The sequence below is a fragment of the Lissotriton helveticus genome, chromosome 10 (assembly GCF_964261635.1).
Source record: "Lissotriton helveticus chromosome 10, aLisHel1.1, whole genome shotgun sequence".
NCBI lineage: Eukaryota > Metazoa > Chordata > Amphibia > Caudata > Salamandridae > Lissotriton > Lissotriton helveticus.
In genome coordinates, this window is record NC_136071.1 from 355,560,399 (window position 1) to 355,588,024 (window position 27,626).

At 45.0% G+C, this 27,626-nt stretch overlaps 1 protein-coding gene across 8 annotated transcripts in view; it reads right to left on the reverse strand.

Moving 5' to 3' along the window:
- The window catches only part of LOC144783823 (uncharacterized), a 982,913-nt gene that overhangs the window by 415,775 nt on the left and 539,512 nt on the right, over window positions 1–27,626 (reverse strand). For all 8 annotated transcript variants that reach the window (XR_013601608.1, XR_013601607.1, XM_078662569.1 and 5 more), the window contains 2 exons: window positions 25,420–25,584; window positions 272–427 (listed from right to left, as the gene is read on the reverse strand). Coding sequence is in view for 6 of the 8 variants with exons in the window: in XM_078662569.1 (XP_078518695.1) it covers window positions 272–427; window positions 25,420–25,584 (321 nt within the window). In the remaining 2 variants the exon portion in view is untranslated. The remainder of the gene's footprint in view (window positions 1–271; window positions 428–25,419; window positions 25,585–27,626) is intronic.

Below are 27,626 nucleotides of genomic sequence, written 5' to 3' on the forward strand. Positions count from 1 at the left end.
TCCTTTTCCTATCTGGTCACACAAGCATGGAACCAGCTCCCTGTTGAGCACCATACCTTTATTTCTTAACTGCTTTTCTGAAAGAATCTCAAAACCTGGTTTCAATGTATTTCTTTTGCATCTTAGATCTATAATTGATCACATATTGTTTATGATGTATGTAATAATGCACAGCACATGTATGAGGTCATTATTGACCTTTATACATTTACTAAAATAAACAACCCCCAATTTTTGAAAACTGACAACTAGTTAGTTCTCTGTCACTCACCTGCCTCATTCAACCGACGCACCCCCACTTCTGGCCTCCTCCATTCCCTGCCACGCCTGCCAGAGGCAGTCACGTTGTTGGGACTTAATCTGCCTGCAGAAATGTCATTCAGGCAGTTCACCAGGCCATGCAGCGGCGACTTTCCTGGACCAGGGTCTGCCAGGAAGAAACGCAGTGAAATTGGTTAAATTATAAAAGCTTTTATACTTCCTGTTCATTGAGATACCTATACAAATCCAGACACACACAGAGAAGTCTACATACAGAGGATGCAAGGTCAGATCGGACTGGGACTATGCCTGATTACTTTAAAAGAAGATAGAACTTCTCTTATGAAAACCACATTTGACCCAGTTGAGGCAGACCGTTTCAGGATAATTTCTGATCTGCCTGATGAATTCAGAACTACAAAGAACCTCACATTCCTCTTGTCCGTATCCATAGTGATTTCAGATCTTTCAGTGGCAAAGAGATCATTCTTGGGCATGTCGTGGACACCCTCCAATCACAACAATGTCTGCACTCGGATACTTTCACCTGTATTTATTACCATTGTCCAGTTATTTTAAGCCACTTACAAGAGCACAGAGTATGTCTGCTGGAAAGGGTAACTACGCAACCTTTTAGTTATAAGAAACACCAAAAATTACGTATTTTTTAACTTATATACGATCATTTTTATAAGAAGAATTCTTCTTTTATCAAAGTGTAGAAGAAACGTTTTGCTTAGTTTCAGGAACTCTCCTAGTTATTACTATTCCATTGCCCACTTGGGGGATTTCAATCTGCATTAGTCCACTTGACTCTCAATATTTTTTAAACCTCAACACACCACTGTTAAACCACAAACTGCAGGGTGAATAATCTTGTACCTGAAGTCAATCTTTTAAAACCAACTATTCTCAATAAGAATTCAAATAGAGTCCTATCTATGTATAATGGCAGGGGCCATAACAACATTATTGATTATATTTTAATTTCTGAAAACATACCTAATGTTCTTGCTAGTTTTAAGATTGTCATCAGACATTTTTGTGATCGTTACCCACTAATTATTACTGTTAAGAGGGTCAAGGGGTCAGTAATGACGACCTACCCTAGAACGGAAACCACTAAGGATGAGGGTCACAGGCTCCAGTGGGATAACATTACCCAGAAATCTTTAGTGAAAGTTTGCTGTTCTACTGTCTGAATGAATTATTGGGATGTCTTGATTTTAATCCTTTATTTTCGGATATTTTAGCAGTTTTAATGCAATCTGTCTCAATATCAAAGGATGTCTAAACACCCCTTGAAGTGCAAATTGGTTAAATCATCAAATGGCTTAACTCCTTGTAGAAAAGTGCCCCTTTTGAGCTGGTATTTGATGCAAATTTGACAGAAATTGCACTGGGTTCCTGCTTTCCAGGTCCCCAGTGCCAGAGCTCTATTTCTAAAACTGTACAATAACTGCCAAAATTGGCCATACCTTTAGCACCCATGTGCGTCCCTAGTAAATAGTACAATGAGTTACCAGGGCATGGGTACTAAAGAGGGTCCCTAAGGGCTGCAGCATATATTGTGCCATCCTAAGTGACCCCTCAACTAACTCATGGAGACTGCTATTGCAGGCTGTGAGTCTTGTTTCAGATCAAAATGAAAACACGAGATGGCACAAATCCCTGTGCCCTGCCTGCAGACACTGCATGCAGTATAGGTAAGCCACCCTACTGCAGGCTTTAAAACCCTAAGGCAGGGTGCACTATACTACATGTAACTGTAACTGCATTCATATAGACCTTACTCCTCCTGACAAGGCACCAAAGTGCTTTTCAAGGTGTAGCATGCTACTTCGGAACCCAAACAGGATTAGTGATGAATTAGTATAGGGAAATATGGAATTAATTTGAGCTGTGGGCATGTGAGTCTGTTAGTTGGACTGAAAAGGATAGTGGAGGAATAGAGGAGGGAAGGGTCTAGAAAGTGTCTATTTGGAGACCATAGCAGCAAGACCAGGTTTGGGATGAGTGGGATGGGGGCAGAGAGAAGAGGGAAGAGCTTAGAAAGGCCTGTTTGGGAGATCTGAAGAGGAACAGAGGTTTGAGATGATGCAAGGGAGAGATAGAGGAGGGAAGAGTCTAGAAAGGATTATTTTGGGGTCATGGTAAGGGTAGAGTAGGGAAGAGTCTAAAAAGGGTTATTTTGGGGATCATAGAAGTCAGAGAGGGGAGGTAGAGGATACATTGAGAGCTATAGGGTGAGAAATTGGGTAGTGTATTGGAGCGAGTAAAAGAAGGAGGTTTGGGATGAGTCAGAGACTATACCAAAGTAAGGTATACTGTGCACAGAGTCCAGTGGCTCTCCAGAGGCTTTACAGAGGTTAAAGTAGATAATAAGTTACTCTCTTTTGTGGTAGTGTGGTTGAGCGAGCAGTCAGTCATATCAGGGGGCTGTGTTAAGAATTTGTTTTACACACTCATGCAAGAAATGGTTACACACACACTCACACACACACTCAAAGAATGAATCCAAGACCAATTGCTTTGTATAAAAAATATGACTTTGTTACTTTTATTTTTGAGCCAAGAGAAACTCAGTTGCATGTAAGTACCAGTTTTAAAACAGCAAATCTTTTCAGATACAGTAAAATGTGTTTGCAAAAGCATGAAAATACTTTACAGTGAGACAGAAAATACTTTGTGGTGTCAAATCAACAGTAGCAGTAACGTAGCAATTTAAAAGATACACACACAGTGCAATACTAAGAAATGCAATGCAATCCTAAGGGAGAAAAACAGTTAATGTAGATGTACAGGTAAGTACTCAACTTAGACATTCAGTCCTCGGGGTTGAACCCAACACTGGGCATGGGTTAGATCAAGTTAGGTACTGCACCACCAGTGGCACTGGGCCGGCCGGGTGCAGAGGTCACTGGGCCCAATGCTCGCTCAGTGGAGACTGTGGTACCCATAAGAGGTGCTGGTTGGAGGCAAGTGCCAGCGACTTCAGGGTACCAGCCCGGATGGTAGGCAAGCACAGGGGGCCCACAAGCCAGCACCAAAGCTACAGCACAGGGGTGGCCAAGTGCAGGGTGTAAACAGCCTGGGGGTCCAATGTAATCCTATGGAGATTCTTCTTTTTGAAAACAGGCCGCAGGCGTCGAAACGGAAGGCGCAGACAGAAAACCAGCGACAGCACAGGCAAGTTGGTGTGTTAGGGGTCACAGGGGCACCACTGGTCAAGCTCCCCAAAGCCCAGGGGCTGATGGTGCAGGGGTGACTTTAGATGCCGGATTTCTTCTTTACGGGCCAGTCGAGGTTGGGGAGACCCTTCAAATTCACACTGGAGGTGCTGTCATGGAGGTCAGGAGAGGTCAGCCAACACTGAATTCAAGGTCAGGATCACTGGGGAGGCTTCACTAGACAGGTGAGCCACGCAGACTCGGACCTTAGAGCGGATTTCTTCTAGACAGGTCCACTGTCCATGGAAGATTGGAGTCTTTTTCGAAGGCAGAAGTCTTCCCAGGGTTTTCAGAGGTCACTGGCTGCAAGACAGGTCACCTTTTTACTGGAGGCTCTTCGAAGCAGGAGACAGGCCGGTAGGGCTGGGGCCGAGGCAGTCGTCGTCTTCAGGCTTCTTTGCAGGGTCGGCTTCAGGGATGTCTTCTTTCTTCTTAGGTCATCGCAGATCTGAGGATCAAGGTTCAGGGGTGCCCCCAAAATATTGAATTTAGGAGCATTACAGGTACTAGCAGGTAGTAGCCAATGGGCTACTAACCTTTGGGGGACTATACCACTTTGTATGTCCCCTCTCTTTGGGGAGGAGGCATCCCCTAACCTGATTGGCTAAAATCCTTACATCCAATATGCAGGGTTTTCTAGGCAGGAGGTCACTTCAGCTCAGGACACCTTAGGGGTGGTCCTGGCTGGAAGGAGTCACACCTCTCCTAACCCGCCAACCTTGACGCCAAAAGTGGAGCTTGGTCAAGGGACCGGGCAGCTCCACTGGCTGGATAGGCCCTGGCTAGCATAACAAAGGGCAGGAACCCTTTGAGGCTCTGTAGGAGGCTGGCTCTGTATATACTATACCAAAGTGAGGTATAATGTGCACAGAGTCCAGTGGAACCCCAAAGGTAGGAAGTAAAAATGGATAGCACCTTACTCACTATTTGTGGTAGTGTGGGCGAGCAATAATGCTTTATCAGATGGTAGTGTTAAGCATTTGTTGTACACACTCAATCAGCAAATGATTGTCACTCAAAGACGGAACTCAGACCAATTTTGTTGTATAAAAATATTCTTTTCGTTATTTTATTTTTCTAGAACCAAGCAAGCCTGGCACAGGTAGGTGATTTATACTTAGCAGTAATAATACAGTTTGATTTGCAGTTGTATATATACTTTAGTTTGATTACAGTAGAATTACTGGTAATGCAATGCTTTGAAATATTGTAAATATACTTTGTATTGACTTTTCAATAGGATGTCAAGTAGATTAATTTACAGATTACTTTTCTTACACAGTGTAGCATACCTGGATACTGCACTGGGACATTTCCTGTAAACAGGTAAGTAAAAGCATTTTGATGATTTGGTTACAGTTTTAGAGACTTTTCTAGATTTTCCAACTCCACACTTAGAACCTTTTCATAGAAAAATAGTCAAAGTTATCCTGTGGGAGGAAATAGTGTTATCAGGTAACAGGTAAGTACCTTGCTGTGAGAGTTGAGTTTCTGGAGTTAGAACAAGGGTTCCCCCAGGGTCAAGGACGCACTCTAGTTACACCCTCAGCGGCACTAGAGTAGCCGGGTGCGGAGGCCCAGTGTTATCAAATGGGGGATAGGGGGCCTCTGGTTGGTGGCTGCTTATGAGCAGGCAACAAGGTTGAAGGAGCAAGGTCCTGGACTTTAGCTCAGGGCAAATGGGGGTTCAAGTTAGCATCAAAGGTACACCTATAGCTGCACTAGCGCGACCGGGTGCAGGGTGCTGTTTTGTCATTGGGAGCCCAGTTACTTTCAATGGGGATTCTCCGGTTTGCAAACACACTGCAGGCTCGGGGACAAAGGTCTTCTGGGTGCGACCACCACTTGGAGAGGTAAGTTGGGATGCTGGTGTCAAGGTTGCACGTGATCCGCGTACGAGGCAGCAGGAATGGAATCCCCGCCCACATAAAAAGGAAGCGCGTCTGCAACACGGGCGCTTCGCGTTCTAGTTGTTCCTCAGCTTTGGTCCGTCCGGGTCTCCCTCGTCACTTCCAGGTTTCAATTTCCTGCGTTGGAGCCGCCAGTCTCCGCATCTCTGAAGTCCGCCGCGCCTTCTGGATCCAGCCGGAGACTCTCGCTTATTCCGCAATACTCCTGCTCGTGCTCTCTGCATGGGGGTCTTCCTCGGACCTTTTCTCGCTCCGCTCAGTCTCTCCTAAAATCTATGGCGGTAACGCGCTCGCACCAACTCAAATCAGCACTTTAAGTGTGAATCCTTAACACTTGTGATCAGTGGCATATTTTCTTGGCGCATACTGGGCATCTGCATTTTTTCTTATGTGATACGAAGTTGGCACTGTTGGGTTTTGTTTGTTTTATTAGCTCCTGATGTAAGGAGCATACGAGCCGAATATTCATAAATCAGAGTTTACAAGGAATATTGCTCTTACTTATCCTTCTCCCATTTGCATGATTCTATATGTCCTGTAAGCTCTGCAAAATAGGTGGTCCCTTTTTTTACTTTAATTATTTTATGGAAGGTTGTGCTGTTAACAACTTGTGAATATTATTTCCTAATTTTTCACCTTGTATCACATTCTTCGTCTGATAGGGGGGGTAAGCAGTTCACAACACAACACCACACCGCACCGTAGTTATAAACTCTTGTTTTATTTATTGTTTAGGGAATATTGCACCGGATTCTCACCTTTTTACATATACGGACACAAGTGGAAGAGGGGAGATTCCCAGGTAGAATGTTTATATAGTGTAATATTTTTATGACCTTATGTACCCAATCTAGCAGCATAGTAATTCGGCCTTCTCTTCACAGGATCTTCAGCAAGTCTCCAGTGGTGCTTCCTTGGTGCAGGACGTGTGTTGGATCTTCCACTGCTTTCTTCCTCTCGTCTTCCCTCTTCCCCCTATTCACTGGTACTGCTTTGGCCTTGTTGGGTAGTCTAGTGGTAGAGGGAAGTTGGGAACTATTCATCAGTTTCCTGCCTCTCATCCCCGCAGAGACCTCAGGTGAGTCTGACAGCTGGGGTTTGGCTAGACACCGTTGGCTGGGCCACCCAAGGCTGTGGGGCGTCGGGTGCATAGGTGTCTTTTAGAGTCGGATCTTCTTACAAGCTCTTAGTTGTGGTTGGGGGGAGCCTCCGGATTGAGGCTGCAGGCATTGGCTTGAGGCAGGCCAGGGATCGCTGGATCTCGGGTCAGGATTACCAGGGAGACCTCCTCGTGGTATTGGGCCACTCGGACTCGGGTCGTGGGCGACGGGTGCAGAGTGGTGCTGACTCTTGGATTTCGCTGGAGCTGGAGTCTGTTGGTGAACAAATTCGGTGTTCAAGGGAGATAAAGTCTTTTCCTTGTAAGGCAGGGCAGGTCCTCGGGTTCTTGAGGTTGCTGGCTGCAGGACACACCAGAGTTTCACTTCTGCCGGTTCGATGTGGGGACAGGTCGGTAGGGCTGGGGCCAAGTCAGTGGGCGTCCTCCTTTTCTAAGCTTCAGCAGGGCTGTTCAGTCCTTCTTCTTTTCTTCTTGGTCGTTGCTTGTCTGAGGAGGCAAGGTTCAAGGGTGCCACTAAATACTAGATTTAGGGGTGTCACAGGTAAGTAAAATGTTGGGACCAATGGATTTCGTCCGTGGGGTGGGTACACCCCCTATTATGCCACCCCACAGTGGGAGGGGGGCAAATGCTTCACTCTGGTTTGCTGGGTCCACCCCATCTGCAAGATGGCGGTGACAGAGTTGTGCTTCACCTCGCCTCCCCACCTGAGGGGTGGGGTTGGCAGAGGTGGACACACCTACCTTCCTCACTTGGTTGTCCCGCCAGTTCTCCCGCCCAAAGTGGGGATCAGAACCGGTGGTGACCAGTTGCTGGAAGCAGCAAAAGGCCTGGGGAAGCGCACAAAGGCAGCAAGCCTTTGAAGCTTCCCCTTCTTGGACCCTGCCTTTCCTGGGGAGGAGGCTCGGCACCTCGTCAAAGGATGTGCATTGTTTCAGACCACCCCCCCCCCCCCGAGAGCAGCAGGTTCTCAACCCAGGGGTCCAGAAACATGTCTGGTGGTGTCAGCTGGGGCGCAGCCACTCAGCCTGGACACTAGTGTTAGGTCCTTTTTCAGGGGGCATCTCTAAGATGCCCTCTGTGCATTTTTCATTAAATTCCACACTGGCATTAGTGTGGGTTTAATGTGCTGAAAAGTTTGATATCAAATTCATCAGTTTTCAGTAAAGCCATTATGGTACTGTGATGTTCTTAATGACAAACTCCCAGCACCATATACTCTCAATGGCATTACTGTACTTACAATGTCTAATAATTGGCTAAGAGACTGTAGGGGTACAGGGCACATCCACCTGTACCCTCAACACTGGTATAGTGCACCCAGCTAGAGGGGTGGCTGATCTATGCCAGGGCAGTGGGTTGTAGGCATGGCACTCAGGGATGTGTGAGAGTAAAGGTACAGGGCCTCTAAGGGTGGCACAATAAGTGCTGCAGCCCTTAGAGGCCTTCCCTGGTAATAGTGTCCTGGGTACTCGTGGTACCATTTACCAGGGCCTGCCCTGTGGCCAGAAAGTGCCAATTGAGTTTGGTCTTCAATGCAGTTTTAGGGAAAGACCATAGGCCCTGGGTACCTGATTGGCAGGAGCCCAGGGCACATCAGCAGTTCAGCAAAAAGTGGGGGCAACCATGTAGAAAGAGGGCACTTTCTCACTGACTCACAGACCTGAATACTATTCCTGCTTGGGGGTAGGTGAGAAGCACCTACACCCCATGCAGGCTTTGTCCCCGACCCACTAGAGCACAAGGACTCCCACATCAGGGGGTCAGAAACATGTCTGTCTGTGGCAGGCTGGTGCTGACCAGTCAGTTGTACACTAGAAAGTTGGTTATTTTTCATGGGGCATCTCTAAAATGCCCTCTGAGTGCATTTTGCAACAAATCCAACACTGACATCAGTGTGGGTTTATTGTGCTGGGAAATATGATACCAGCATTCAGTAAAGCCATCATGGAGCTGTGGAGTTCTTAATGAAAACCTCCCAGCCCATGTACCTAATATGGCTTCACAGCACTTACAATGTCTAAGCATGGGCATAGACACTGTAGGGGCATATTTCCCACACAGCTATGCTCTTACCTGTAGTATAGTGCACCCTGCCTTAGGGTTATGACGCCTGCTAGAGGGGCAACTTACCTATGCCACAGGCAGCGTTTTGTATGCATGGCACTTAGGGATGTGTGCAATGTTGACTCTTAAGTTTTGTCTACACCAAAACACACAGTCTGCAATGGCAGGGTATATGTGTTAAGTGAGGGGTCTCTGAGGGTAGCACAATGCATGCTGCAGCCCTTAGAGACCCTCTCTGGTCACAAGGGCCCTGGTACAGTGGCACATTTAACAAGGACTGCATAATTGGACCAGAGGTGTGCCAATTGTGGAAACAAAAGTACAATTTTGGGAAAGATCACAGGCCCTGGGAACCTGATTAGCAGGACCCAGTGCATATTCAGTCAAAGTTGCATCAGAGTCCAGCAAAAAAAAAAAAAAAGGGGGGGGGGGTGGGTGGGTTCTGCAACAGAAACCCACTTTCCTACAGGTGTCATACAGGGTAGTGCATTGGAGATGCTAAATCAGGAGTAAAGTAATCAAATTAAAGATGCATAAGTACATGGAAGGTATGTATGTATAAGTAAGGTAATATTTCTAGAAATCAGTTGTTTTAAATAAACTCAGACTTTCAAGTGTTGCTATACTTTAAGCTAATTTGTTTATACGTAAACATATCTTATTTATGCAGAGACCTATATTCATGTTAAACATAGAAAAATATAACCATAAGTAATATGTACATTTGTTAAGCAGAACTAATGACAATCTAGTCATCTAGTCAACAAGAAGAGTTGGTGTCCTCCGCTTCTTCCTTCAGCACGGCTCTTCCGTCCTCCTTCTTCTTCTTGCTTGTCTGAGGAGGCAAGGTTCTGGGTCGCCCTTAAATAATAAATTTAGAGGCGTTTCAGGTAGGTACAGGTCAGGGCCAATACGTCCTGTCCTTGGGATGGAAACACCCCCTATTATGCCACCCGCCAGTGGGAGGGGGGCATACGCCTCTCTCTGGTTTGCTGAGTCCCCCCATCTTCAAGATGGCGTGGACTGAGAATTTTGCTTCGCCTCGCCTCCTTCGCCTGAGGGGTGGAGATGGCAAAGGTGGGCACACCTCTCCTCCTATCTTGGTTTTCCAGCCAATTGTCCCTCCCAAAGTGGGGGTTAGAACCGGTGGGGGCCAGTTGTTGGGAGCAGCAAAAGGCAGTGTCAGATAACAAAGGCGGCAAGCCTTTGATACTTCCTCTTTGGGGACCCTGCCCATCCTGGGGGAGAAGGCGTGGCACCTCTGCCTAGGATGTGCTTTGATTCAGGGCCCTGAGAGCGGGAAGCACTCAACCCAGGGGTCTAGAATCATGTCTGGCGTGGCAGCACGTGAGCAGCCACTCAGCCAGGACACTAGAGTTAGGTCGTTCTTCAGGGCGCATCTCTAAGATGCCCTTTGAGTGCATTTTATATTATATCCAACACTGGCATCAGTGTGGGTATAAAAGACTGGAAAGTGTGATACAAAACTTCTCAGCCTTTAGTAAAGCCATCATGGAGCTGTGGAGTTTAGGGTGCCAAACTCCCAGTCCAAGGTCTAAAATGGCTTCAATGCACTTACAATACCCATGAATGGCACAGGTACTGTAGGGGCCCAGGGATCATGCCACTGTGCCTTTCCCTGGGGTATAGTGCACCCTGGCTTAGGGCTGTAAGGCAAGCTAGAGGGGTGACTGACCTATGCCACATTGCACAAAGCAAAGGGGTAACCCAGTATCACTCAGAATCTGGGTGTATATATTACAAACAATTGGTTCTGTCAGGTGATACAATTTCTTTGCAGTTTTCAACATTCATTTAAATTAGTGAATCTGAGGACGACGCTAGAACACAAACAGAATGGCAAAGTAATTCTTAATTTCAAAAAAGTGTTTTACTTAAACTTTCAGATTCATCAGAAGGTTTTTTTGGTTCTCAATACAAAATTACCATAAGAGCAGGCTGTCTGATAATTCTGTTAATGAAGCGGCGCAAGTGACAGTTATTTACAGTGACAAGGTGAATAAAGTGCCCAAGTGACAAAATCAGTGTATTTTACATATAAGTGACAACATACGCAATGGTAATACACTTACAGGTAAGGAAGGGAACTTGAAAATAGGTCCAAATTCATAGTATAACGCAAGTGTCTCAGGCTCAGAAATTGATCCACATTAATTTGTAAGCTGAGAGATCTATTGAAGTATGGACAACTAAAACTGTCAACATTTCGACCCTGACAGGAGCATTAATGGGATTTATTCATGATTCCTGGGTTTGCCCACTAAATAGGAGGTCATACCGACCACGCTTAACCTCCAGAGATTTAACAAATTTGTAGGATTGCCTGGTTTCCATCCTGCTACCAGGAGCCGCATTAATTTGACTCACACGCCTAGTTGGACTCCTCCAAATCCAGGCCGACTGGTAGGATTTTCATGTCCACCTCAACACTTGTCCATTGGCATCGATTAACTTGAAGAATCGGCTGTCCGTTTAACTCCTAGTCCTGAAGAAGACCCGCAATGACAATCCCCCGTTAATGCTCCTGCCAGGGTTGAAACGTTAACGGTTTTAGTTGTCCATACTTCAATAGGTCTCTCAGCTTACAAATCAATGTGGATCAATCCCTGAGACACTTGCGTTATGCTATGAAATTGGACCTATTTTCAAATTCCCTTCCTTACCTGTAAATGTATTACCATTGCGTATGTTGTCACGTATATATGTACAATACACTGATTTTGTCACTCGGGCACTTTATTCACCTTGTCACTGTAAATTATTGTCACTTGCACCGCTTCATTAACAAAATTATCAGACAGCATGTTCTCATAGTAATTTTGTATTGAGAACTAAAAAAAAAAACCTTCTGAGGAATCTTTGAAGGTTTAAATAAAACACTCTTTTTTTAAAATATGAATTACTTTGCCATTCGGTTTGTGTTCAAGCGTCATCCTCAGATTCACTAATTTACATAAATGTTGAAAACTGCAAAGAAATTGCATCTCCTGACAGAACCAATTGTTGTTTGTACTGGCCTATGCCTCAGGCAGTGATTTGGTAGGAATGGCACACAAGATGTGTGCCATGTTGACTTGTAGTATAATGGTCTCCCCCTGGCACACAGACAGCAGTGGCAGTTTGTATGCGTCAGGGCGGGAGTCTCTGAGGGTGGTCAAATATATGCTTCAGCCCTCAGAGAATTTCTTTGGCTACAAGGCCCTTAATGCCCCTGGCACCTTTCACAAGGGACTTATATGTAAGCCAGAAGAGAGCCAATGTGGGAGCAAAGGTACAGTTTTGGGGAAAGAACACAGGCCCTGGGTACCTGTTCATCAGACACCCACAGCAAACTAAGTCAAGAAGCATCAAACATCAGAAAAAAGTAGGGGGCAACCATGCAAAAAAAGTGTCACTTTCCGACACCCCCCCTCACACAAAAGAGAATGAGACTAGCCTTTCCCTAGAGCACCTTTGTTGTCTAAGTGGAAGAAGAGAACTGTATCATGTCCGCCCTATATAGAAAATTTACTGCACGCAATGCAGTGCTGCATGCAGACACGGTCCATCCCCGATCACAAGTCAATTCCATCCCTTTCGGAGAGAAAATAGAGGTACAACCTGGGTAAACCACTGGATGGTTTCCACAAGTGTGGTCACTGCTCAGTTTGCCCTCATTGGCTGGACAGAATTAGAAGTTTCAAATACAATTCTTTAACTGAATATAAAATCAAGTCTTTTATGAATTGTAATACTTAATTTATGGTATATTGCATAATACGTATCTGCAAGAAGATCTACGTAGGCAGCACGATCAGACCTGTAAAGGAGCGAATACAGGAACACAGCTGTACATTTCAATGAGAAACATGGCCTGGCTGAACTACCTCACTTGAAATTTCATGGGTTGGAATCTTTGCCAGATAACCCTAGAGGGGGTGACAAGGTTAATTGTTTACGCAAATTAGAAGCTTCCTGGATTTGCAAATTAATATCGGTCGAATATGGGTTGAACATTGATAAAGAAATGTTTGTATTTCTGAAAGACTGAGTGAACAACAAATATTGGAGAAATATAACAATGTGCTTTCCATCTGAAACAAGTATCAAATGTATAATCCATATCTCAAGAACAGTTAAATATGTGATTTGTCGTCTTGTGAATAATGTACATAATTCCCTGTATTATATGGCTTAGGCTACATATATATAAAAAATACAAGTTGGAGTATTCTATGTCACATATTTAGGGTGTGGTACTGAACAACATGTTTACTGATCCTCTGTCCTAATTGTAACCAATTGAAACTGTTTACTGTCATGGTTACCTAAATACGTGTTGTGGACTGGATACTGATGCGCTATATTTTAACATGGACAAGTATAATTTGTAAAATCAACATGTGCCATGAGATCCAAACATTGAACAATGGATGTTTTCGTGTTATAAAGTCAGTGTTTTAGCATACAGATATGTGTTGTCTAAACTGTATTGGTGTATACCTGTAACCACCCCCTCCCCTCCCATTGCCACCGGTCTCTTCAACACATTTTTGCTAGTCTCTTGATTTCTATAATTGCATGCGTTTTTCTGCTACTCTAATTTTACTTCTCACACTGGGTCTCCCTTTAAACATCAACCTTGTGAGGGACATTCTACTGAAATTAAAATCTTTGTATAACAGTTCGTCATTGCTCCTTGAAGACGAATAACTTTTTAATATATTGCAAATTTGTTGCTGATTAGATGAGACTTACAAACTTTATTAAGTATAGAGTCTGAATGAAAGGGTCCCAAATCGAAAGAAACTTAGATGGAGAGGGCTTCTAGCGCGTCATTAATCCCCCCTTTCTATGACGTTTGACTTTCAAGAAACTTTATTGAATATGCTAAAATTGTAACGCTTACAAGGGTGTTAGAAAGCACTAGTATAGTAAGACATTTATTTCCCACTATTAATTAGTGTATCTCAAGACTGTGTATTGCATCTTTGCACTGTTCGTAGAAGGGTGTTAGTGGTTCTGGAGTTATGGAAAGTCTGCAGTTAGTTTACAACCTGAAACTACAAAAACGGCTGCTAGACATCTAACTTTGTGATGCATATGCGTGCATGTACCTTTTGTGCATGGTACGTCGGGCTAGGACATCGTGACTTGATATATTTAAATGACGACTCCCGCGGCAAGGTGAACGCTATCTGGCCATACCGACAGCTGGAGTCCTTCCGTTTTGAGGTGAGTGATACTCGAGAACCGGGCTTTCTGCAAGTATGAGGATGTTTTCTTCACGTCGAAGCGTGCATTAGGGAACCTCGGGTGCAATTTTCAGTCTACTACAGCCGCTGCATTTTTTGTTTCAGCTACCGCCTACATATACACGAGTTGGAGATACTATTATGTGCAGCTGCAGCTTCCAATTACTTTCTTCTATTTTGGGAGCCTCGAATACGTTAATATCGTAGTAAGTGAACTTTGGTGACTATTTTAAAAGAAAGGGATTATGTAATTGAATTTGCAGGATATCAACATGGAGGTTATTTTAAGTAATATGCCACGTTTTAAATTGTTAGAGAAAGGACTATTAGAAACCGTACTTTTGTAGTGGCCCGGGTGTAAAATATCACGAGTGGATTGAATTAAAATGGAAGATAAGGTGTCTAACACGAAGAATAGAGTGCTGTAGTAGAAATGTCGATAAAGATACATCAGGCAAGTTTACATTAAGGGGCATGATGTTGACAAGAATTGTTCTAGCGTTGGTAATTCAGCCTTGGCCAACCTTTTGCATTATTTGCTCGCATTGGACATGTACAGGGGGGAAAGTTAATGCACAAATGTGTGTGTTTTTCCAGTGCTAGTCCGTAATCGACCTCAAAACAGGAATCTGGACAATCTTATCCATACCCTGCACTTCTTTGGATTAATACAAAGGCCTTATTTTATCAAGGAAAATTACTACATACATTTGAAGGCATTTTTACCTTCATCTGCGGTTTTATTGGTAATAGATATCACGGGTCCTTTTGGCTTTTCTGTTTTACCACACATCAATAGTTTTTTCTTTCACGCTAATTGTGTATGCACAACTTTGAGCACGTTTTCAAAATACAGTTTCACACATATAGGTGTTTTCCGTTTCTTTAACTACTTTCCATTTTCAAATTCTTTTTCATTTACCTTTTTTTGATTTTGATGGGACAAAGGATATGTAAAGCACATTAAAAAAACTATGTTGTCATAAGTCTTTCCAACAAGTGATATTATCTTACAAAAATCTTGCCCTGCTCGATGCAATTGGTAAAGTTTTCTCCAAATGTCTCCTATACTCAATTAACGACTGGGTTGATAGGAATCACATATTATCTTTAGAACAGACAGGCTTCCGCAAGGGACATGGCACTTTGGACAACCTTACCGCACTTCAGATAATTTCTGATAAATATGTAAGGGTTCGTGGGGGAAGAGTCTTTGCGGCGTTTATAGATTTCTCCACAGCCTTCGACAAAGTGGATCGGCCGTTGCTGTGGAGAAAATTAGCCGCTCTAGGCATGCCTCCTCTCCTGTTAGATTTGGTGAAAGCTCTCCATCAAGGAGGGGAAAGGGGGTTGTCCCAAGTCATTCCTTCCATCAACGGACTAAAGCAGGGTTGTCTTTTGGCTCCTCTGCTTTTTTCCCTATATATTTCAGATCTCCCTATGTCTGTATCTGCTTGTGAAGGTATTGCACCATCATTGGGGGGAACTCCTATTTCCTGTTTGCTATATGCGGACGATATCCTTTTATTGGACTTAACGCCCAAAGGGTTGAACAATCGTCTGCATGCTCTGCACCTTTTTGCTGAATTCCATTACTTAAAGATAAATATAGCTAAAAGTAAACTAATGTGTATCTGAGGGAGGAAAAAAACAAAATACGAGAACTTTGGTTGGTCAGTAGGAGGTCATAAGCTGGAGGTAGTTAAGTCTTATGTCTTCCTGGGGAAAATCATATCTGATAACCTAAGTGACATGGCCCACATTGATAATAATACCCGGAAGGCCCTGTCTCAGGGTAAAAGCTTGAGTGCATTATACTCTGCCACAGGGAGAAGACATTTCTCTTACCTACTAGAGGTTTTTAGGGCACAAATCCCGTCATCCCTTTTGTATGGAATTGAAATAGTCGATCTTAGGCAATGGGGTTTTTTACACGTTGCAGAAGGTAAAATTCTATGTTTTTTAGCCTCTATTAATACCGCCTGCACAGTGGCATCCCTGAGACTTGAGTTCGGCATCCGTAGCAGTTGGGTGCAGGGCTTGGCAGGGCTAGTGCGTTGGGTAGCTAGTCTGGCCAGAGGGGAAGTGGGGACTTTGAGACACTTAATGAAGTCGGAATTGCTGGGCACTTTAAGGGAGTTCTCCTTAATTGTAAAGAATTTTAGAAGGGCTGTTGCACTTCTACAATTGGAGGAGAGTACCCTTTTCACTCTGTCTGCCGTTCAGTTAAAATCACTTTTGAAACAGGCCTCGTGGGATCTCAGTTTTAGGTAGGACAGAGAATCCATTCTTGTAAAGAAGGGAGTGACCCCTCTTATTGATACTTACGTATTAAAACACATGCAACCCTATGTCGCCTGGAACCTTTCCCATGGCATACGGCGGTTTTGGGTTCTCCTGAGGCAGGATTTACTCCCGTTAAATAATCTTATGGCTAGGTGGTATGGTTGTTCTGCAATTTGTAATTTTTGTAATTTGTTTACTCAGGACTGTATACATGTTTTCTTTATATGTCCTGCACTTCGTTTATTTCGTCGTAAGTGGCTAAGGCAAATATGCTTGAAATTAAATATTCTTACTGCCAATTCCTTCTTACATGCTTTACATAATCCTTCTAATGAAATGTTCTGTTTTAGTAATTTTAACTTTTTTAAATGTTTTTTAGATATTTATTAGTGGGTTTTTATTAAACTGTGTTGTGCTGATTATTTTGTACTTTGGTAAAATCTGTAAATGTCTTTTGCATTTGAACGAGTATTTTGTATTATGTATCTTTTTATGTGGACCTCTTCGGAGTTCCAAAACATAATAAACAATCAATCAATCAGAAAAAAAAAAAATTACAAAAATGGAAACTTTGTTGTATCATCTAATCAACAGCCTTGAAAAAAATCGCAAAAGCGACGAAGCATGTGTTGGCTGTGTCATTGCTGTAACAACATAGCAACAGTGGTGAAGATCTGTGCACTGAACAAATGTTTCATTATTGCTTTTGTTTTTTCCATTAAATTTAAGAACCGGACTGTCAATAGTCAGTTATACACTTTACTGTACTGTGCTCTGTCATTTATTATACTATTTACATATATAGAGGTTTCCCTTATATATTATTTAGCACTGTGGATGGCACAGTGCTAGACATTGAGCACTCCATGAGACATTGCAACTATTGAAAGAAAATGTATGTGCAAACACAACAGAGGTGCTGGCTACTGTTCCAAACCACTGCCATCGTTTCTCTTTGTTCAAGTCCCAGGTCTTAGTTCCACTGTAAAGTCCATTCCTTGTAGGGCGATAGACAACCTCAAAAGATTGTGACTTTCACCCTGCATTTGCAGTCGCCATTTGAGAAGTCTGTGGTCAGTATGAAATGTGAAGTGAGTACCAAGCAGGTATGGTCTCAACTTCTCAGGGACCAAACGACAGAAAAGGCCTGCCTTTCAATGGCATTTCAGCGCTGCTCCCTGGAAAGTAACATCCTGCTTGTAAACGCAACAGGCTGGTCTTGGCCATCACAATTGGTCTGGGATAGAACCATTCCTATACCTAGCTCACAGGCATCAGTCTGCCAATGAACTGCTTGGTGGACTTTGGAACTTTGAGAGTAGGGGGTGAGCACATTGCCTCTTGCAGGGTGTCAAAATCCTTTTGACAGATAACACATTGCCTCTTGCAGGGTGTCAAATTCCTTTTGACAGATAACTGTCCACTGTACTTTTTTGCACATTTCTTGGAGGTGAGCTCTGTGAGGGGTACCACACTGGATCCATATCCCTTCACAAACCTCCTATAATACCCAGTTAAGCCAAGGAATGCCCTGACTTGGGTTGTTGGAGCCTCCCAGTCCAGATAAGCTTGGATCTTGGGTTGTAAGGGTTGCACGTGGCCTCCACCAACAAGGCGGCCCAAGTAAACAACTGTGCCCTGCCCTATCTGGAATTTGGATGCCTTGATAGTTAGGCCTGCAGTTTGCTGGGCCTGTAAACTCATCCCCAGGTGGACCAGGTAATCCTGCCAAATAGAGCTAAAGACAGTAACATCACCAAGATATGCTGCACTAAAGACGTCCAGCCCAGCAAGGACTTGATTCACTAAACTGATAATGCCCATAAGGTGTGGAGAAAGCAGACTTTTCTTTGGCTCCTGGGGCCAGGCCAATTTGCCAGTACCCTGCAGTTAAGTCAAGGGTACTAAGGAATTTGGCTACATCCAATTTATCTATCAGCTCATCAGCCCTGGGTATGGGGTGAGCATCTGTCTTAGTGACAGAGTTGAGACCTCTGTAGTCCACACAACACCTCATCTTTCACTTTCCACCCTGGGGATGGGGTTTGGTGACTAAGACCACTGGGCTGGCCCAGGGACTCCAGCATCTTGCTGACTTCAACTTTTGATGCTCTCCTTAACTTGGTCAGGTTGCCGATAGATTTTGTTTTTGACAAGTACACTGTACCCAGTGTCCACATCATGAGTACACCTTTTGTCTGGCCATGGGTTAAGGAGCAGAGCCCAGTATACTGCTATTTGACTTACCTACAGTCAGCCTGTTGTTGGTCAGAGAGGGTGTCTGAGTAGACAACTCCATCCACTGACCCATATTTGGGGTTGCAAGAAAGGAGGTTGGGGAGAGGTTCACTCTGTCTCCTGATCCTCATCAGTAACCATCAGCATGGTTATGACAGCCCTGTCATGGAAAGGTTTAAGGCGGTTCACATGGATCACCCTTTTGGGGGTTCTGCTGGTGCCCATGGGATCTCACTTTTCTTTTTCAAGATGGGGTATGGTCCACTCCATTTGTCCTGGAGGACCCTTGGTGCCACAGGCTTCAAATCCCAGACCTTTTGCCCTGGTTGGAATTCCACCAATAAAGATTTTTGGTCATACCAGTGCTTCTGGAGCTTCTGGCTGGCCTCAAGATGTTTGGAAGCTTTTTCCATGTACTCTGCCATTCTTGACTTTAGGCCTAGTACATAGTATACAATAGCTTGTTTTGGTTCCTGGAGATGCTTCTCCCAACCTTCTTTAACAAGACAAAGTGGTCTCCTGACAGGATAGCCAAACAGAAGTTCAAAGGGGGGAAAACGCTACTCCCTTCTGAGGCACCTCTCTGTAGTCGAAATGCAAGCATGGCAAAAGGACATCTCTTCTCCTTTTGCCTTTCAATGTCTTGTTGAACCTTTTAACAAGGCCATTGGTTTGTGGGAGGAAGGTATAGTAAAAATTGTAGTGCACTCCACACTCAATCCACATGGTTTCAAGTAGGCAGGCATGAAGTTGGACCTGTGCCTGATGCCACCTCGTTAGGAAACCCTATCCTCTGGAAGACACCAATGAGGGCCGTGTCAACTGCAGAAGCTGTAGTAGCCCTAAGGGAAATTGCTTCAGAATACCTGGTGGCATGATCCACTACAACCAGTATTAACATATTAGAGAGGCTGTGGGAGGTTCAAGTCGGGCACTATGTTCACACCTACCCTTTCAAAGGAAACCCCAACCACTGGTAGTGGAATTAAGGGAGCCTTTGGGTGCCCACCTGTTTTGCCACTGGCTTGGCAGGTGACACAGGAGCTGACAAACTCCTTTACTTTCTGGAACATCTGGGGCCACTAGAAATGGCTGACAAACCGGTACCAAGTTTTGGTCTGGCCAAGATGTCCAGCTACTGGGATGTCATGGGCCAATGTGAGTAAGAACTCTCTGTACATCCGAGGCACTATGACTCTCCTAGTGGCATCAGGGTTGTGGACTCTGGCCTCAGTATACAGGAGTCCCTCCTCCCCTGTGGCTTCCAATAACATTTCCCTTCTCCTGTGCGGCAGCTTGCTTTCTCAGGCCTTCAAGAGTTCAACAGGACTGTTGTCCAAGGCACAACTGTTCTCTAGTGGGTCCTCCTGGGTCTAGGAGCTTAACCTGGTACGAGTCAAGTTCCATGGGCTCAATTTCCTCTGGGGCTGACAAGTCCTCTCCCTGGGGAGAGCTGTCCTGAAGTTTTAGATGTCCAGAAGTTGGTTCTCCAGTCATCTTGCCATTTCTCTTGAAAGGTTGGGGCATTCTTTCAGGTTACAACATTTCTTTTTCACCCTGTGCTCGGATGTTACTTACTCTGTAAGTATCTATTTGTGGCATATAGTGCTGTACATATTTAAATGCTCTGCATACTCCTGCCAGCTAGTGTTGGATTAGTTGTGTGCAACTTGTTTTACTTCGAAGAAGTCTTTCGAGTCACAAGGTATAGTGACTCCTCCTACACAGAAATGCTGAATTGCCATGTCTTGGAGGGGTGCCCTCTAGCTAGAGTGAGGCATGTGAGGTGATGGTCACTGGTGGAATAGGGTCAATAAAAAGCCTGCCCAGCAGTAGATTGTTGGTGTTCCACCACAGCACAGAGTGATGTGTATTGGCCTGTATCATCACAAGATCATGTAGATGACCTTCTGCTTGCGACCATTGTGCTGAGAGGCACTCTTCCAACAGGCACAGGTGCAGTCTGGAATGGGGAACTACAGCAATGCAAGAGGCCATAATTCCTAGGAGCTACCTGACCCTCCTGACTGGAAGACAACAATTTGCAGCATCAATTCTCTTGTTCTGTTTATCTGGGAGTGGAGGGAGGTGAGGATCCCTTGGGGCCTACGCAGCAGCCATTTACAGGCTGTGAGAACCACCGGGGAATTTGGAAGGATGTAGCCCTTTTAATATAAGTAGTGTCCGAGGAAGAAGGTTTGTACTTCTGGCCACTCTTGGAGTAACCACCCGAGTCTTGACAGTTCTTTGAAGGTGTCCGTAGCATAATTAAGCATCTCCTTAAGCACTGGAAGGAAAAGCGTTCAGAACTTTGAGAGTGTTTCTATGAGGAAGTCCTCCTACTCAGAGATGGTTGCCATATCTACCTTGTGGGAGTCTGCAGTTCTTTGCATTACCCTATGGTATGTAACTGTGTCATCTAGGAGAGAGGCCCAGAGTGGGACTGTCTCTAGGTCTGTGCCCGCTGGAGGAACCATATCATAATCCATTCATGGGTCTTCCGTATGCTGAAGATAAACAGTGATTCATAATCCTCAGAGGTATATGGGCTGGGGCTGGCTGTGTCCGAGTAGGATTGTGGAGATCCTGGGTGAGAATGTGAAGGGGGTGGAGGCAAATCTTGTGGAGGAGTCAAGGTTATGTGGGGAGTGGTATTGGTGGTCTCATCCTTGTACCTCTTGGGTTGTGGTGGAGGCACTGAAGGCGTGTCTGGTGTATGCACCGTCTCGAAAGTTAGCCTCTTCTTTGGTAAAGGCTCTGAGCCTTTGGGTCCTTGGGAATGATTTTATCAGTTTGGAGCTAGAAGCAAAATATTCTTCAGCCTTTCAAATATCTCTTCTTGCAATATCTACAGGACTGGTCTCTGGGGGTCGTCAGAGCCAGTGACGAAGGAGTCCCAGCCCTGATGCCGTTTTCGACACGGACAGTTTCTTGTGAGCTATTTTGGGGGGGGCACGGTTTCCCCATCAAAAGGTGCATCAGTGAGGATGGACCATTAAGCTTCAAGGAGTATTTTGTTTTTTTGGCACTAGAGGGTTGGCAGGAGTCCAAGCTTATGGCTGAGTCCAGTTTCAACTCTGATGCCTTAACCTGATGCCTACCGGAGCCAGAAGGCTGGGAGGTGCTAAGATTGGCACAATTTTGTGTCCGGGATTGGATCCCCTACCCCCTAAAAATGAGTCTTTATGCAGCAATGCCTTCTTATGGGGGAAAAAAAGCATATGTTGCATACAGTTATTTACGGTCGGTTTCTGGGGTCTCCTTCTGGACTTAGCGTCGTAAGAGGCCATGGTCCAAACTACCACCAATTGTTACCCGTAACATGCCTTGGGGCATCCGGGTGCAGAGGTGCTGGTCAGGTCGGGAGCTTTCAGCGCTACACTGGTGGAAAGAAGGAGAGTCACCTAGAAATAGGCTGCCGAGGGGGTCTTGAGAACAAGTCCAGGAGCTCCTAATGGGAGGCTCGGGTCACAAGGGGCCTGAGAGCAAGGGGGCACAGCCAGTTCATTGGAACCCAGGCTGGGGCACTCAGATGCAGAGTAGATAGGTCGGCTTGGCTTTGTGCAATAAAAAGGTCCTCTCGCTTGTCGGTCTCGCCACTTGAGGATGCAAAATCAGAACTGCTGGGTCACTCTGGAAGTGGGTCTCTGTGGTGCAGTCGCCCCTCAATCGCTGCTCGGTCTTGGTACAGTTAGAGTCCAGAATGGACTTAAACAGGCCTTGGTTTCTGCAAGGAATCTGGTATTGGTGCTGTGCGACTCCAGTCAGTCCTGATGTCCTCTCACTCGGTGGGCGGACAGATCTGACCTTCAGGAGCACAGACATCTCTTCCTGGGGCTGCTACGTCCGGCTGGCCTAGGAGCGGCAACATGATAAATTGGACTTTGTTTCTTCGGTACCTGTAGACCGCAGGGGAGTAGCTCCTCCACTCCAAGGGAGATTGCTGACACTCTTCGAAGGGCTGGCAATCTACCGGGGTTCTTGGTAGTTGCTCAGTTGCAGGACTAGTCACTCAGTCACAATACTTGAGAAAGGTGCAGACATGTAGGGTTTGACACCAAAGGTCCACAGCAAATCTTCAGTTCTCATTCTCTCACTGCTCTTCTTAGTCCTCTTTTTCTGAGTCCGTCGAAATCTAAATTCGTGGCATCAGGGGTGCCCCTAAATACTCAATTTAGGGGTATTAAGGAGAGTGACAGGCACTGGCCAACCGGCGACTTACGTTTAGGGTGACTACAGCCTCTATATGACCACTTCCTGTGGGGAGTGGGCATAACCCTGACCCAGTGAGCCTAGTTCCACCAAAAACCAAGATGGTGGAATTCTAATTTTTTGGTTCGCATCAGGTACCCCACCTTAAGGGTAGAACTAGCCTGATGGGGATCACGCCTCCCGATTAGATAATTTTCCCGCCTGTCCTGGTGTCAAATGGTTCTGGGGTAGGTTGTGGCATTGCCCTGTCTGGGCGAAACCTGGGTTGCATATCAAAGGCAGCAGAGGCCTTTGAAGCCTCCTGCCTTGATATGCTGTTTACTTAGCCATCCTGCTTGAAGGAGGCGACAACACCTCTGGCTAGAGCAGGCATGGTTTCTGCCCTCACAGAGCATGGACTCTCACCTCCAGTAGGTCAGAAACCTGTCTGCAGTGGTAAGCTGGTCCACACCAGTCAGCCTGTACATAAGGGGTTGGTAGGTTTTCAGAGGACACCTCGAAGGCGCTCTCTGGGTGCATGTAATAATAAATCCATCACTGGAATCAGTGAGGGCTTATTAATACAAGATTTTGATAACGAGCATCTTTAGTTTCAGTGAAGCCATAATGTAGCTGGGGAACTCAATCACCAGTGCCCACTACATATACTCAAGATGACTTCCCTATTCACTGGCAATGTCCAATAATCGACATGGACATCACAGAGGCATATCTGCTCATGCAGATAGGTCCTCACACGTAATATAATGTACCCTGCCTTGGAGCTGTAAGTCCTGCTGTAGGAGTGACCTACTAATATTACATGCAGTGCCTGCAGGCATGGCATGTAGGAGATGTGCCATGTCGTGTCTTCACTTTTCTCTGCACCATGGCACATAGCCTGCAATGGCAGTTTGCATGAGTGTGCTGAAGGGTCCCTTAGATAGGCACACTACCTGCTACAGCCCTTGGGGACCTTCTTTAGCCTCCCTGCCGTAGGTATTATGGGTATCATTTACTAGGTATTTACAGGGGGTGCTAAAGGTCTTGCCAATTTTAACGTCACACAGAGCACTTTTTAAAGGGCCTAAATTCCATTACTATGAAAGTCTGTCATTCTCCGGAGTCAATGGAAAGAGGGGAAGCGGAGGCCCACTTTTTTTTAAAGGATTGAGATTTCAAAGTCACAAAGTAACTTTTTGTGCAATTTTTCTCCTCACAATTACAGCTCCGTTATTATCATTTTGTTATTTGTATTCAGCTTGCAGTTGAGACGATAGGGCGGGGATGGGCTGGCCTCCCTGGGTCACAGGGAGGAGGAGTGGTGGCTGCACCTAAAGTGAGCATGACTGTTTGGCCGGCAGTCTTGGGCTGGCCAAACCATCATGCGCAATTTGCATGCTCTCCACCCAGGCTGCATTACAGCCTGGGTGGAGAACATGCACAGCCTGCCAGCCCCTGATGAGCAACAAAGAAGGGGGACCCCACATCAATTAAAGGCAGGTAGACGGGGAAAATACAAGTCAAGGCAAAGAAAAATTACCTCCCAGATATATTCAAAAGGTCGGCCTCAAACAGGTCCAACTATATTCATGCTAGACCTCGAACCACATAAGAAATTCTCATATAAATATTTACAAAATTATTTTTTTTTAAATTATTGAATAAGACAATTTTTTCTATTTCATAATAGTAATCCATGTTATTTCATTACATATAAATCATAACTATTAGATATAAAGAAGATACAAAGAAGGCTACACCTTCATCAGGGCGGGAGTATAGGGGGCACAGGGGATCTTTACGGGCAGCCGTTTTGGAAACCCACGTGTATCTGCCGCGTCGGAACTTTGGCGAGAGTTCACGGACTTCCCGATTTGGTTCCGGATCCGAGGAACGAGAAACATTAGTTTGGAAGTCCTTCCCCCTCGTTTGGACCTACGCTATTATGGAACTCCAAGGGACTGAATTATAAGAGTATCTCCAGCTGGAACTTTATTCTGCTGTGACGAAAGCCCTTTTTATCGCGACTGCTCATATTGAGGCCAGTACCTGTACGGGATATCTTACTGGGCCTCCCCATTTAGAGAAAGACGTCCTGCCCCCCTAAACTCCCGCCCTGATGAAGGTGTAGCCCCGGCTGGGGCCACACACCGAAACGCGCGTTGGCGTTTTTTTCCACCTGAGGACTATCTGAGTGATCTGGGATACTGTTCCAACTATTCCAAATCGATCATTGATTATGACATCTTTGTGCAGTGATATATGTTTTGTGATTGGAGTTGTATGTATGTTGGTATGATAGTGTTGAATGGTTTGTGGGCTATGGTGAGGATGTGACTGAACTATTTTATGTATCTTCTTTATATCTAATAGTTATGATTTATATGTAATGAAATAATATGGATTACTATTATGAAATTGAAAAAAAAATTCTTATTCAAGGATTTTTTCAAAAATAATTTTGTAAATATTTGTATGAGAATTTCTTATGTGGTTCGAGGTCTAGCATGAATATTGTTGGACCCGTTTGAGGCCGACCTTTTGAATATATCTGGCAGGTAATTTTTCTTTGCCTTGACCTGATGAGCAACAAACCACGGCGCTCAGACCAATCATTACGCTGCTGTAAGGCAGTGTTGTGATTGGTCAGGGTAATCAGGGAGGCTATGGGCTTGGTTTCCTGGTTCCTGCTACAGAGAGGAAGGAGGAGAGGCGGTGGGCGGCAGTATTAAGTTAAGTGTTTTTATTTTTTATTTTTTTATCCCCGTCTCACCGCCCCTGTTGGGTAGCATCCGCTACTGTGTGCAACACTCTCCAGAAATTGAGCTGTCTATAGGGGCTTGAATAGTAGCAGGCTTACCCTCTCTGAAGGGCCTCTTGACCCCGGTCTCCAGTCTCCTGGGCTCTTTGTCGATGGACACAAAGTTGGAAGGTGGAGCGCAAGGTGCAGGAGCGTTGTGTACGTGCGCTGGCATCTTCTTCAAATAGTCGGCCTGCCCAGATAAATATGATGCGCATGGAAGCACTGCAGAAGGGAGGGAGTAAAGAGGCTGTATCAGTTTAAAGCCGTTAGAAATAGAAGCCCCTCCATGCGCCCCAATGCGTACCTTTTGCAGCCAAAACAAAATACCATCTCTGGAAGGCCAGCAGATGTGGATAGTTAGCATGACAGCTTAGCATGGACTGACTAACTCGTCTCACCCTTCGTCATTTAAAAGACATAACAATTTGTGACCAACACTTTCTCAGCTCCATGTGCATGCCAAAGATACTTAGGTACCAATGCTGACTTTGACGGAATCCATGGGCTTTTCATCACACGCGGCAGAGAGCAAAGGTTTCTGGGGAATAACAAGCAGATTTTGGTGCTTGCAGTACCAAAATCTGCATGGTACGGTGAATACCAAACATCTGTCCCCTGTTAGATTCTGCAAGGCTTGACCCACCGAAATATAATGAAGGGTGAGGTATTTAATGCAAACGGCAATTGACTTATTAAGTAAATACTACCCAAATCATAATTCAAACTCCAGTGTAGGGGTTGGAAAATATCAACCCTCTTCAATCAGGTCCTGTGAGATAAATGTACAAACAAGTTACTTACCTTATGTAACCATTTTTAGGTCTCGCGACCTATCAATGCGCGCAAGCGCATTGAGCGGAGCGAGAATTCATGTCCTCGAAACGCTCGTGAAACCAAGGGTTTCGTTCGTGCGGTTTTCTTTAAGTTCACGTGAAACAAGCACGCGCATCAGCCTCCCTCCATCCCTCCTAATTGCATTTTTTTCACAGCCGCACAGCACATCAAAGGGCTTCTCCCAGCGCGTGCTGTGCGGCTTCTCCTCCCCTAATTATTCATGGCCGGCCGCTGGCCGGCCGTACTTTCAGTTTCCCGTCCGCTCTTGTTTGATACTGACATAATAGTTTTTTTTCACTTCCCAAATGAATGGCACTTATTACATTGTTCAAAGAAAAATGAAAGTCTGAGTCACTCTTTCAAAAGTTCGAACTTCCAGTTTGCAGGATAGAGAAAGCATGTGGCAGTGAGCGCTTAAACCAACCAACGGTATTTTCAATTTTGTAACCTACATTTATTTGTTTGTGCAAGGGAACTACTTAGTAGAACAAATACATTTTCATTGCCCTCACGAGACCGAATCGCCTCTGTTTTTGCATTTCTCCTCCCCCTCCCCAGCCAGCTTCCCCCAGGCCGTGTTCCCTCCCACCTTTCCTCCTCTTGTGTTAATTGATCTTAAGTATGTGACATTGTCTCGTTCTGCTTTTTCTCGTGTCTCTCCTTTCCAGAGGTGTCACGAGGATAAAGCAGAACGAAGAACCAGTTTTGTTTGAAATACTACGCTTGTGTTGGTTTTGCATGAGCTGTTTGTTGTGGAAGTTAAACGTTGTGTTGAAAGTCAAATATCCTAATTATACTTGCTTTGGCAGGACGCATTTTCTTTACATCCGGTTGAGTTTACAAATAAACTTATTTTCTTCAACAACATTTTCTAAGTGTATTCACTACACTTACATTTTGGCAACTTGGGAACTCAGCCGGTCTGGATCCACGCTGATTTCTCAATTTTTCGAGGTTTTCTGCTCGTTGAACTGGAGTTGACACAGTGATCTTCATCTGCATCGTCGTCTGTTTGGAGTTGATTGCAGCAATATTCACCGGCATCTTCATCAATTTCATCTTAAACTGCTGTTGTGATTGGTACCTCTTCGTTATGACCCACCCCTGAATTTCCTCTGCCTGTCTCTTCCAGTGTGCTTTGCTGACATTTTTATTTCATTGAAAATAATCCGGAGATGTACAATGCAGGGAGGTAAATAAGCATTGGAAGAGTCATTATGAAGATGCTTTTTTGCAGGGTACTTCACTGAAACGAGCAGCATAAGGTGGAAAAAAAAGGCCCATGCGCATGTGATAAGTTCTCGTTCCAAGATACAGTGCGCTTGCAGTTTTTTCACGGCCGCACAGCACATCAAAGGGCTTCTCCCAGCGTGTGCTGTGCGGCTTCTCCTCCCCTAATTATTCATGGCTGGCCGGTGGCCGGCCGTACT